The sequence below is a fragment of the Hydractinia symbiolongicarpus genome, chromosome 4 (genome assembly GCF_029227915.1).
Source record: "Hydractinia symbiolongicarpus strain clone_291-10 chromosome 4, HSymV2.1, whole genome shotgun sequence".
Taxonomy (NCBI): domain Eukaryota; kingdom Metazoa; phylum Cnidaria; class Hydrozoa; order Anthoathecata; family Hydractiniidae; genus Hydractinia; species Hydractinia symbiolongicarpus.
This window is the reverse complement of record NC_079878.1, coordinates 7,743,553-7,755,966: the sequence shown is the minus strand read 5'-3', so window position 1 is coordinate 7,755,966 and position 12,414 is coordinate 7,743,553. Positions and strand designations below refer to the sequence as shown.

Genomic DNA, 12,414 nt, shown 5'->3' with positions numbered 1-12,414 from the left:
TTTGTATACGCATACATGTAATATGCGCCTTCTACTTCATTAAAACTTTATAGAAATTATACATAAAAACTAACCTAGCTTAAAAAACCTACTTAATTCGCCCTCAATGTTAGCTATAGGGCGACTCATTTGACTTCTTGGAGATTTCGTAAAGTACAATAATACACCAGGATGTTGTTGTGCTGTTCGAAAGTCAAACATTGAGCAGTGGAAAATATGGTGGAAAACACGTGACCAGTTCTAAGTGTTTATTTTAATTAAGCAATAATTTTCTAACTTTCTTTAAGTTCTTGAGGTAAGAACTGTGTCATATATTTGTTAATAGTTTTAGAGCTGTTGCGATAAAGTCTTTCTGTAAAACTATTTCGTTCATTAAAAATGGTACTACCTTTGTTAACCATTAGTGATAAAAACAATTCACATTAACATAAGAACTTAAAACCAATTCAACATCAGGATATCATTTAAATCTATAACATCCATGACGTAATACTTGCTACAGCTTTTCCTGTCGAAATGACAGCAATGTTGACGTCATTCGATTCTGCATGATTATGATAACAAAGATGGAGAAAAGGATGACAACACCAAGTCCAAACCCAAACACATAACCTGCAGTACCTACGAAAAAAGTGACACTGCGTAATATTTACAATCTTTTGAACTAGAATTAAGCATTGTAACCAGAATAGAGTTTTTTAGATAATTTTCTAGCTAAAGAGAAGATATATATACTACAAAATATACACAAGTCGGATGAAACTTTTTCAGAAAAAGAAAATATACCCATGGCAACACATTGGTAAATAAAATAAAAATAAAAACAAGAAAAAATGTTTGCTCAAAACGTACAGAAAAATCCACTTGATAAAATCTATTTTTTACGTGAGAGACTATGCCACTTGGTGAAAAAACTCGCACAGCTGACTAACTGTCTATACATGTTTAAAAATGGGACACTTATCTAATTGACCACATAATTGTCATATGTTTTAACCTGTCCTTCTCGTACAGTGAAGTAGAACTAGGCTAGGTAGCGAGGACCCCTATTGCTCCTGCCCCTTTAAGTCAGTGCTCACCCACAACAAAACTTATTTATATTCGTAGCATCCCAACCCAAGTAGCGTTTTTTAATACTACCAGCTACGAAAATATCATTGGACTTGCGCATTAAATTTAAGTATCTAAATAAATAATTAAAGACCTCACAGAATATAAAATGCTCGTGATATCATTCTCAATCCTTTTTTTCGTATAGATAAAACTGTTAAAAATTACATATGCAAGTTTTTAGTGTTCCACTATAACTGATAATATGTTATATTGGCTTATTAATAGCTTAGCCCGTCTACACCTGAATTTATTAACTGATAGCTATTTTTAACCGGTTTACTCGAGAAATACGCAGCACTGATTGGTTAAAAAGCCTTCACTACGGGCTTTATACAGCACGGTATAACTTTTAACCTCATAGCAAGCAAAATGGTTGCTATAAATGTAAACGAATAAACTAATACGCCAGAGAATTGGAACATAGCTAGCAACGAACAGACTCAAAAATCAACTTACGTTAATTCAATAATTTCGCATCACTCCCTCAAAAAACAGCAAGAAATGTTGATAATTTTAAACTTTTGTTCGAAAAACGTTTTAAAAATTTTATATATAGGTACTAAATGTTTTGTTTTCCTTTTGTACACGTATTTGAAAAATTGATACATTGAAATTCAAATGCAGTGTTTTCTTTCTTTATCAAAACCTGCTTTTTTACAACCCTTTTACAAGTAAATCTGTAGAAGATAATCCTGGTTTTTACAAACCCAATCAAAACAGGTATGAGTTAATAAATACAATATAAACTGTTTTATCTATTTTGTCCGAGAAATACTACCCTCAGTCAGCATATCGACCACGACAGCTCGGTCCATACTTTTGACCTGGGTAATATTTGTCGGTATACATAGACAAAATAAGTCTGTATTGTATTAATATAAACTGAGGTCATGACGTATGGACCGAACGTAGTGACCTTGTATGGATTGGCTATGTGGTTATAAGTAATATTATATCTCAAAAAAACATTCGAAAACACTCCACTGCGAAGTCAAAATAAGTTTATCAAGTCTGTGACAATTTTTAATTACCTGATAATGTTGGTTTATCTGTTGGTGGAACAACAGCGTTTGGATCGGTCACTAAAAACAAACTTTGCCTTCACATTCTCTACTAATACGTCGTAAACATACGCACATTAAAAAGATAATTCAAAAAGTTCACCTGTTATCCGATATGATATAACTTTATAACCAGCTTTTCTGCAAGTATAGAAACCCGAATTTTCAACACTCACATTGATCAGCATTGCATTGTGGTAAGTGTCAAAAAATGTCGTATCTACGCCATATTCACTGAAAACTGTGCCATTAAAAAACAGAAGTATGTCGTCTCTAAACCACGACACATATCCATTGTTGGACTTCTCACCACACTCCATACGTGTGTTGTCTTGCACTTTTATGTCAACTGATACTAAGAGAAAAATCAACGACAGTTTGACATAGACTAATCTTTTTATACCGTTTTAAAAAAGTACGTTAAGTGGACCCTAGGCAGACCATCTTTACTTTTACTCCCATGGGCAGACATAATGGAAATTTGAGATTATAATTACCATTAATACTTGATAATATAATAATAGAAAATATATGAAAGACCGATATACATGTGTTTCATTAAAAGTTCAACTTCTGATCTGACAATCTCAAAGTCATGGCCTGTATTACTCTTTAATATGAGCATAAAATGCGGACGATATTACAACGAGCAAAATACACACTCAATATTTGGGAAAACAGAGAAAGAGAGTAGTAAGCGCGCCTCTTCAAATAGAAAATATCGTGTTTGGTGAGAGCACTTGGTACATGAATTAACGCAGAACTAATGTTGTGGATAGTGCATTTGTGAAATAATTAAAAACATTTCTTGAACAAAAAGATTAGTTGCTAGCTTGCTACATTAAGCTGCAAACTTTGAAACTAAAGATTTGAACTGTTACTTGGAATAGGTTTTGAGAAGAGATGGATCTGAACGACGAAGAACAAAAGATAACAATATTAAATGTCATATTGAAGAATGAAATACGGATGTGATATGATAAATATTCACCTATATGTATACGCACCATCCGGATAAACTATCTGAGTTCATCACTAAAATATTGCCGCACGTAGTGTAGTGGGTTTGTCTGCGGCTCCCGGTTCTGGGGACCGCGGATCGAATCCTGCTCACTGCTTGGCAGTATGTTAGTGATGAACAAAGTAGTTCTTCTTCAATATGACTTACACGCATTATACTCGCCCGTCATGATCAGAGGTCTGATCGGGGTAAAGCATTTTCTGTTGAGAATGAAATATGGATGTGTTATGATAAATAATACTCACTTATAAATATTAAATGTGTTACAAAGAGTCGGCTACAAACATCATGAAGTTACAAAGAGATTATATAGCTGCCATATTCGTTTTGAGTGTAGCTAAAACACCTCATAAGATTCTTGACACGCTTGTGGTTTTTAAGCAAAGTTACCAAGTTGGCAAAATGCAATAACTGGAAAATTCTCGGTTACAGATAGATGGCAAAAGTGCTACTGTTGTAGATGCGCATCATAAGCATGGTTCCAATTTCTTTGATACAATCTCTGCTGAATATAAGGACCCACATCCAGTGTGAACATTTACAATTTCAAATCACTTGAATCTACTGTTTGCATTCGTCAAAAAAAACCAACTATTTTTCTTTCTTGAAAAATTGATAGCTCTCCTAGACTCTCCAAAATAAAATTAAAATTCGACGAACTTGAATAAAAATAGATGTAAATGATCAAATTCGACCGATCTAATAAATCAAATTTGACAAAATGGATGCAATGTTTGAATTTGACAATTTAAATGCTACAAAATTAATAGTGTAAGTCTGGCCAATGCTGGTTGTTTTACAACCTTAATACAGAATCAAGGTTGGTACAGCTATAGTATGCTAAAAAAGGAACAAAATGGTAGCAATAAATTTATGCTTATGTCAGCACTGTTTTTCTGTGACATACTGGAAGGTTCGAAGAATTATAAACGTTCCAAAAGTTCCAAGAAAGCAAACAGGTCAATTTGAATTTTTCTCTATGTGAAATATGGTAACTGTTTATCTGAGGAATTGAAAAGTCCTCAAACAAAAATGTAGCAAATACAGAAAGTGCACATAACTATGACCAAGTATAAGAAGAATCAGTGCCTATTCGTAGTTAAAGCAACTTCTTATTTTCTGATTAAGCACTGACGATTATTTTCTTCAATACGAGCTCACTCTTTTCGCACTAAGTGATAAAATAATTATGAATAAGCTTGATGAAGATGTTGTGTTTCCTATTTACTTAGTGCCTCCTCCAAAGTAGTACCCAAGAAAGAAGAGTTGAATAGCAACCTGGTGTCAATTATGCCTGTGCTTGAATTTTATTCTGACTGTATTCTGAATTTTTATTTTTGAAATAGGTCGTTGCTATCAAACAGCGTCAATCAGCTTGTTCAACAATTATTATTTGAATAGTGCATAGTTTGATAATGTTACCAGTCTTTTGCTCCGCATAAAACTCAAATATAACATTACAATTTTTTCAGTAAAGTTTAACTCTCAGTTTTCAATGTGTTTTTTAATACATTGCGAATTTATATGCGTTTCATCCTTATATAGAACTGCACAAGCCCTGGGAAAACCCACACACCCAAAAAGAGATTCTCAATCATATATATTTTAAACTTTGTGTCAACTTTTTTAGGATTCAGTAAACTCCACAATCCGACAAATTAAGTATGCTGTTATTAATTGTTGTGAATTTTCATGTTGGATATTTGCGAAGGTTGCTTGATTGGTACTAGGTGATTTGCCCCCCGAAAGTTTCCTTCCCCGTGAATTGGCCCCTGGAAGATTGCCCCCCCCCCCCCCCCCCCGGAGAATTGCCCCCTGGAAGATTGGCCCCATTAGAATGACTTGTACTTTTTTTAAAAGAATCAGGAAAATAATTTTTGTTACGTGTTCAGCCTGGAATTGTTCTTACTTCTGTCGCTGGATATATGCAGCACAGATTATATTTTTACGATAAAAGGCAACGATAATTCTTCTTTTAGTGATGAAAACATTTTTTTACTTTTAAAAGATACAAAACCAAGCAAGCATCAAGTTAAACCAAGCAAGCATCACTGGTTTTTTTTATTTAAATATTTAAAGTTGCTTTTAGCTATTAATCACTTGCTTTTCCACGTCTTTTATAAAAATATGCTTTATAAGAATGTAACCGTAGGTCTATTGTTTAGAACAATTAAGAAATAAAATCAATCACCATGTTAAAACCTTGTTTTTCTTATAAAAAAAATGTGTATAAAAGTTGCTTAGAAAATTTACAAAATGAAAGCAGTCATTTTTAAACCTGTTCTTATGTACTAGACTCTACCTTGTCCAATTTAAGTTAATCCAATTTTCACTGTAAGTGGTTTAAAAAATTAAGTTCATAATTAACTTATGATTAACTTTATGTATAGTTTTTACAATGTGCTCATTGATTTGAGATCTCGAAAACAAGAGCAGCTTTGTTGCACTCTTGCACAACTTTCTTCAGTGTATTACGTAATCTATTTGAAGGAAGTATAAATAAAGAATTTGACTGTAAAGATAGAAAAGAAGGTCGGTTTAACTTCTTGTGCTTCTTATATCATTTTTCACTTTAACCCTTTTTTCATAATGACTCGTTCTTTTTATCCATTTGGCTAATTTACGAAAACTCGTTTTTTCTCTTAAAGTACCTAAATATTTTTGTTTTTTTGTTTTAGCCGTTTAATTTACATAGTGGAAGTGTTACGTGTTATGTATTGCAGCAAGATTGGACAAATTTGCAGTGTTTTAAATGTTCATTTCGTATTTGTACAAATTTGACAAATTGATCCCATTCCGCCCACTGATGTTAGCGAAAATGCCGGCTTTAATTCAATGCGGCTTTTAGGTAATGTAAGGTAGCTAATCCAATGGCAATATCTATCTAATCAGGAAAGCTGAAAAAGGCCAGTAATGAGTAATGCCTGCTGCAATAAAAAACACTTTGTTCAGAATATTAAGAACCTATTTCAACTACTGCTATCAAGGAGTTTTTTATCCTGTAGACATATGAAGAAGACCAGTAATGAAACGGCAGTTGATTTAAATATTACTTTGATGACGTCAACAACGACCAGACCATACTTCAATATATTTGAACAATGTCTTCAGCGATTACTTTTATTGTGTAAAGCTTCCAATTTTGATCAAAAAAATGTAAAGATCATGCGCTTTTGATGAACGGTTTCAGAGATCAAGTTCAAACGTACCTTTCCCGAAGCGATAGATTATTTTGGGCTTAGGTGTTATGAAATCTACCGCCAATAACTTTCACGCAAACTTGATGTAAATAAAAACCCAGGCAGAAGTTTCAAAAAGCGGTAATGATCGCTAAGATAAAAGCACAAAACTGAATATCAACAATAAATAACAGAACCACACAAAACACAGCCACTAAACCTTTGGAAGAAAAAAACGTTTAAAAGGTACCTTTAAAGTAATGGTCATTGCTACAAGTATTTTATATTGTATTCATCGAGGGAACGAGTCACACAGTTCATCGGGTTCGTATTTTAAAAGCCTTATTCAATTTTTAAATTTTCTCGCTAAATTAAGAGGAGAGTGTTTCTTAAATCTCTGTAATAATAGCCATATTCCGTCTGTCTGTTCGTGCGTTTTTTTGCTACGGAAACACAGAGTGGGATATATAAAAGACGGGCGCCCCCCATGGATTTTTCCATGGGTTAACGACTAGTCTATATTATAATACCCGTATGCGTCTGTCTGTCACGCAAAACGGCACCGCAAGTAGCGAGATGCACAGTTAGACAACAAAATATTGAGACAAGAGAAAATGAATGTTTAAACAACAAAATATGCAGACATTCAGATAACAAAATATTGAGACAATAAAATATTTGGACAACCAAATCGCAAACAAAAGGTTTTCGATAAATAAAATTCTGTAATAAACTCTCAGCTCTTTAGTGTATATCAGATTATCTAAAGCAGAATAATCTTCACAAAAAACAAAAATCTCTTACTTGGATCAGCTTTTACAACCAATTCAGCAAACTTAGTGACACTTCCTGACGCTGCACTGCAACGATAAGTTCCAGCGTCTGATTCACGAAAGTAAACAATCTTTAAGTAATAGGTGTATGGTGATGTTTGCATACCTAGACAACAAACATTGTAATAAAAAAGAGATTCACAACTGCTAGAAATCCGCGGGTAATACAAACCAACCCATTAGTCCGAGTGGTGGCTTTGTGAAAGAGCGCTCTGGCGGTGGCTGGTGGCTACGTGCTAGAGCGTTCGCCTCCAGTGCGGAAGGTCTTGGGTTCAAATCCCAGCCTAGTTATGGCAGAGACTATAAAGTGTAAATCGATAATTTCTGCTTAACATTAATTATGAGAATAGGTTTGATATCTTTTTTTTATCCTTTCTCTAGTTAAGCGGCTGTTGGGCTTGAACGTCTTCCGTAGCTCAAATAGGAGCAATGCATTAGGACCTCCTTCGCAGGCCCCTCATTGATAACAGTTCTATTAGGAACTGAAGATGCTATGCTAGGTCAATCCGTCTGTCTATCTGTCTGTCACGCAAAAATGGTAGCTTAGCTGCGACATGCGAACACGTGGATTTTTGCATGTGCTAACGACTAGTCTTCTATATTTCTTACATGACTTGTTTTTCATTATTTCAGCATTTTATTTAATTTTGCTCTTGTTGTAGGTCCACATTAGCTTTAACCTTATTTGTAATTTTAACCTGCATTACTAAATTAATCAGTAGTTGTCGTAATAGTGACAATGATATCGAATTAAGAAGCACCTTAGCTAATATTGAAATAAAGAAAAAGGGGCTGCTACTATGAAGGTTAACCGGGTTGACTTGACTAGGCGGCCTGATGTCTTTTTTTTACCTTTACACGAGGCGATCTGATTCGGTTAGGCAAGCTGAAAAAGTCAAGGAATTTTATTTAAATGTTACATAGCGTATACAATCAATGAATGTGCTGATAATACATACTTGTTTTGTTAAAATAGCGTTAAAACATCATGATAAAATTTGAAGACGTTCTGATTTATGTTTTATATATTTATTGTTCTTTATGGATTTAATATTTTTTCCTGCAACAATTCATGAAGTTCTTTATATTTAACAAAAAAGTGTATTTATTACAATGCCGTTTCTATACAGAGAACAAATAACTCACAAATGACGCACAAAAATTTAATCTCGTTTAACCGAAATCCTGATACATTGTGTCGGGATCTTGGTTAAGCAGGCTTTTTTCTCACTCAAAAAACACCAACAAAGCTGCACTTTCGTTAACCGGAGCTGCATAAATTGCGGATATTTTTTTTTTCTCCATATGAACAAAAAAACCTAAAACTGTTAACTTTTTTGGTTTTTTTTCCGAGTAATTTTGCCTCACAAATTACCTTTAACTTTGTTAATAGTAATTGTCAAAAAGGAGATTAAGTAAAAATAAAAATAAAATTCATAATAGCAACAGTAGTGAATAAGAACTCTTTAACTATAGCGACAGCGCCAATAATAATAATATACACTGGAAGTTGTGCAAATTACAGTTAATTAACTTCAAAAGATATTGCTTTGACCTGCTACTTGAACATGGTAACCAAAACATATTTCCAAGATAAGTGATAAGAGTATTAATGTTGTATGTATGTGTAATGACGAGTTTGATAAGTATTAATTGGGTATCATAAATTATAATTGCTAATGACATGTAAATACGTTTATTCAGGTGTCCGTTAATTCGAACACGCAAAGGACTAAATTATTTGTTCGAATTAATGAATGTTCGGATTATCGAAAGTTCAGAAAAAACAAGAATTTTAATAAACGTTTAAAGGTTTTATGCTAATATAACTTTATTACAACTTTACTACAACTTTTTATAAAAATCTTTTACCGTTGTTTGCTTGGCGATGGGCGAGGCCTCCAAATTCATTGTAAACTTCATTTTATTGGAAATGGCAATTTAATTGATAAATTGAAAGAAATTTTTCAACCATTGATCAAAATGAATAAAAATGAAAACGTTTTTTTTTTAATTTTCCGATCAGATTTTATTTATCGATACACAAAAGTTCGAATTAACGAGCATAATGTAGCCTTGGGACTAAAAAATTGTTCGAGTTAGCGAAATTTTCGAATTAGCGGAGTTCGAATTAAGCAGGTCAAAATATAATACTTTATTAAACCAAACTCAAGGGACTTGACAATTTGTTCGAAATAACGTAAAGTTCGAATTAAGCGGCATTCGAATTAACGGACGTCTACTGTAGTACTAATGCGCTTCCAGCAAACAAGTCCAGCTTGGAACCCTAACACTTTAAATTAACCATTTGAGCTATGAAACACCCGTATGTACAGCAACCGCAAAACTTGACAAACGCTTTAGTGTTTTTAATACTATACTTACGCCGAACGCTGCAGAGAAGATCAATTAACAAACAATTTTATAGTCCCTGACGCGACTTAGCCATGATTTAAAGACATAACGTTTTGCACAACCCTGTACCGCAACGTAGCTACCTGTGGGCAACTCATTATAATAACAAATAATACGGATTGTGAAATTGAACAGTAAAAATGCAACTGAAATAATCTAGTACATTTAGCAATAATATGTAACCCATCAACAACTTCAAGGAATCAAGGAACAACATACAATGTTACCTATAAACTTTTCGTTGCTAATATCAACTCCATCCACATCTTTAATTTTTAAAGCAACCATTTTCCCGTTTCTCTCCCAGAATATGGACCTTGCAACAATATCAAAGGTGCATTTTAAAAAGACATCCCTTTCTCGCGTGACAGTGCCATTAATTGAAACGGTAATGCCAGAACTAGATGCTGTTCCAGTTGTATCTCCTCCTCCTTTGCTGTCTGAAAATGAAATCATATTGCTAACTATCCACATTACGAATTTACTTACATGAACTTAAAAAACTTTTGACAGGAAGAAAAATCTGCAATATTTCCCAGTAAACACCGCAACGTTGCTACAACGTTGTAACAACGTCGCCCTGTGACGTTGCACTGACGTCGCATGAACGTTGCGATGAAAATCGCGACAACGTTGCACCACAACGTCATAACAACGTTGCGTTATGACGTTCGAACGACGTTAGAATAACTATAAAGTAACGTTGCAGTAACGTTGTAACAACGTCGCCGCAACGTTGTGTATATGACGTTCGAACGACGTCAGAATACCTATAAAATAACGTTGCAGCAACAGTGTAACAACATCGCTGCATACGTAATAACAAGAAGACGAAAGCTTTTAGTAATATAATATAATTCTTAGTTAAAAAAACACACATTTGAGTAAATTTAGACTCAAGTCAATGGTTTAGAGTATGTTGGGCGAAAATTTAACATCAAATTATTGTTCTTTGATGGGAACGGTTATATAGAACATCAATTTTCTGAGATGGAAACCGCGGAAAAGTGACAATTTAAATTCTCACTTTAAACTTAATCAACTGTGAAGTTTCTGGTTGACAACCCAAAAAACAACAACAACAATCAACAACGTGCTTGGAAAACAAAGCTTATAAGAAAAAGTCCAAAATTGAAAATGGCTTTGATTGACATGAAAAGTAAGAATCAAAGTATCAAAATTTCAACAGAAAAAAAATTAACAGCATGTCACTTGGCCAAAGGCACGGAAGGATGTATTCCCAATATCTTCTTCTCGTAGGAAAGATACTTTGCCTTATGTCAGTAAAAATAGTTACCTATTTTCACGACGGTTGCACCAAATAAATACAGCAGCAGAAACAACTTCATTTTTCATGTGTGTTCAGTACGTCTCGAAATTCATCTTAGATTTTAGTTATCTTTCAATGTCATTATTCAGACAATTTTTAATATAGTAAAGCTGACTATTAACGTTAAAAACTTCAATAACGAGGGATTAGAAATTCACCAAAGGTTGTATTTACGTTTCTTTAATTATACTAATTAATTAGATTGTGGAGGAATTAGCACTCCTCCTTTGTGGTTCAATGACCACAACAATAAATCAATTAGAAATGAAAAAGGACAAATGCTTTTAAGATTTACGTATAAAAAGAGAGAGTGTTTTTGCGTTAAAAAAAATGTTTATGCTAATTTTTAATGTTTATGTAACCGGAAAAAAATAACTCATATAAGTTGATGAGTTGTATTTAAACTAAAGAATTGGTATAAACAATTTTGTTTTTTATCGCAAGCTAGCCTACGATTGACCAGTTTCAATTTTCCTGTCCTAAGGAAATTTCTCGTAACTTAGGAAAATTGATTTTCCCAAACATATTGAAAATTACTGTGGAAAGTTTATCATTTCTTGAACATGATAATTTAGTAGGCGACGTTTCGGGAGATACTTCTCCCATCATCTGGCAAAGCAAAATGATGTTGAGCATGTATTTATATAATTGCAGAGGATCGAAATTCATAAAAATTAACCAATCAGAAACGAGCTGATAATTAAAGTTAATTACGGTATTTTCATTTTCGGACCTAGATGTAAGGTAAAGTACTTCTTCTGTAGGGCTGGTAACCAAATCTCAGGAAGTTGATACGAGATGCTGTTTATGTGTTTGTTACGTTCTACACGGTTGATGGTTTCTTTAATCTTCCTGGCCGTTGTTCTGGATTCTCTGTCAATAATTTTCTTCTCATCCCAAATAAACTGATGACTTCTGCTCCAGCTGTGGTCCGCAATTTCGTTTTTCTTCACATCTCCGTTTCTCACTGCGCGCATATGTTCTTGTACTCATTGCTTTTCTACTTGCGTGATGACTTTATGACTGTATCCATTTGCGATTAATGCATTTCTCACACGTCAAATTTCTTTTTTCCTCTCCTGTTTGTCACTGACCACGCTGTTGGCACGATTCAGTAATGAAGATATGACACTTTCTTTGCAAGATTTCTGATGGTTTGATTCGAAGTTAAGGTACTGGTCAGTGTGTGTTGGTTTACGATACACTGAAACTGAAATGGAACCATTCTTGCGTTTGACCGGAGTGTCCAGGAAAGCAATACTTCCATCGTGTTCAAGCTCAACAGTTCTTATTAAATTCTTCTTATTAAACAGATACCAAGTTTTGGGTAAAACAAGTTCGACCAAACGCAGAAAATTCGGTACTGGAACCTTCGTCTTTTAACCGAATGCAGCATCGTTTTCGATTTAATGATGTAAAATAAAAAATAAAAATATTTTTTATTCTGAAATAAAATGAAGAG

At 33.7% G+C, this 12,414-nt stretch overlaps 1 protein-coding gene across 1 annotated transcript; it reads right to left on the bottom strand.

Annotated features, from left to right (window-relative positions):
• On the bottom strand, positions 1-11,097 carry LOC130641049 (uncharacterized). Its single transcript, XM_057447688.1, has 6 exons — positions 10,920-11,097; positions 9,850-10,062; positions 7,179-7,313; positions 2,278-2,529; positions 2,145-2,195; positions 1-621 (listed from the first exon to the last, which is right to left on the bottom strand). The coding sequence occupies exons 1-6, from the start codon at positions 10,969-10,971 to the stop codon at positions 497-499; spliced, it is 828 nt and encodes a 275-aa protein (XP_057303671.1). The 5' UTR covers positions 10,972-11,097; the 3' UTR covers positions 1-496.
• Positions 11,098-12,414: the final 1,317 nt, after the last annotated feature.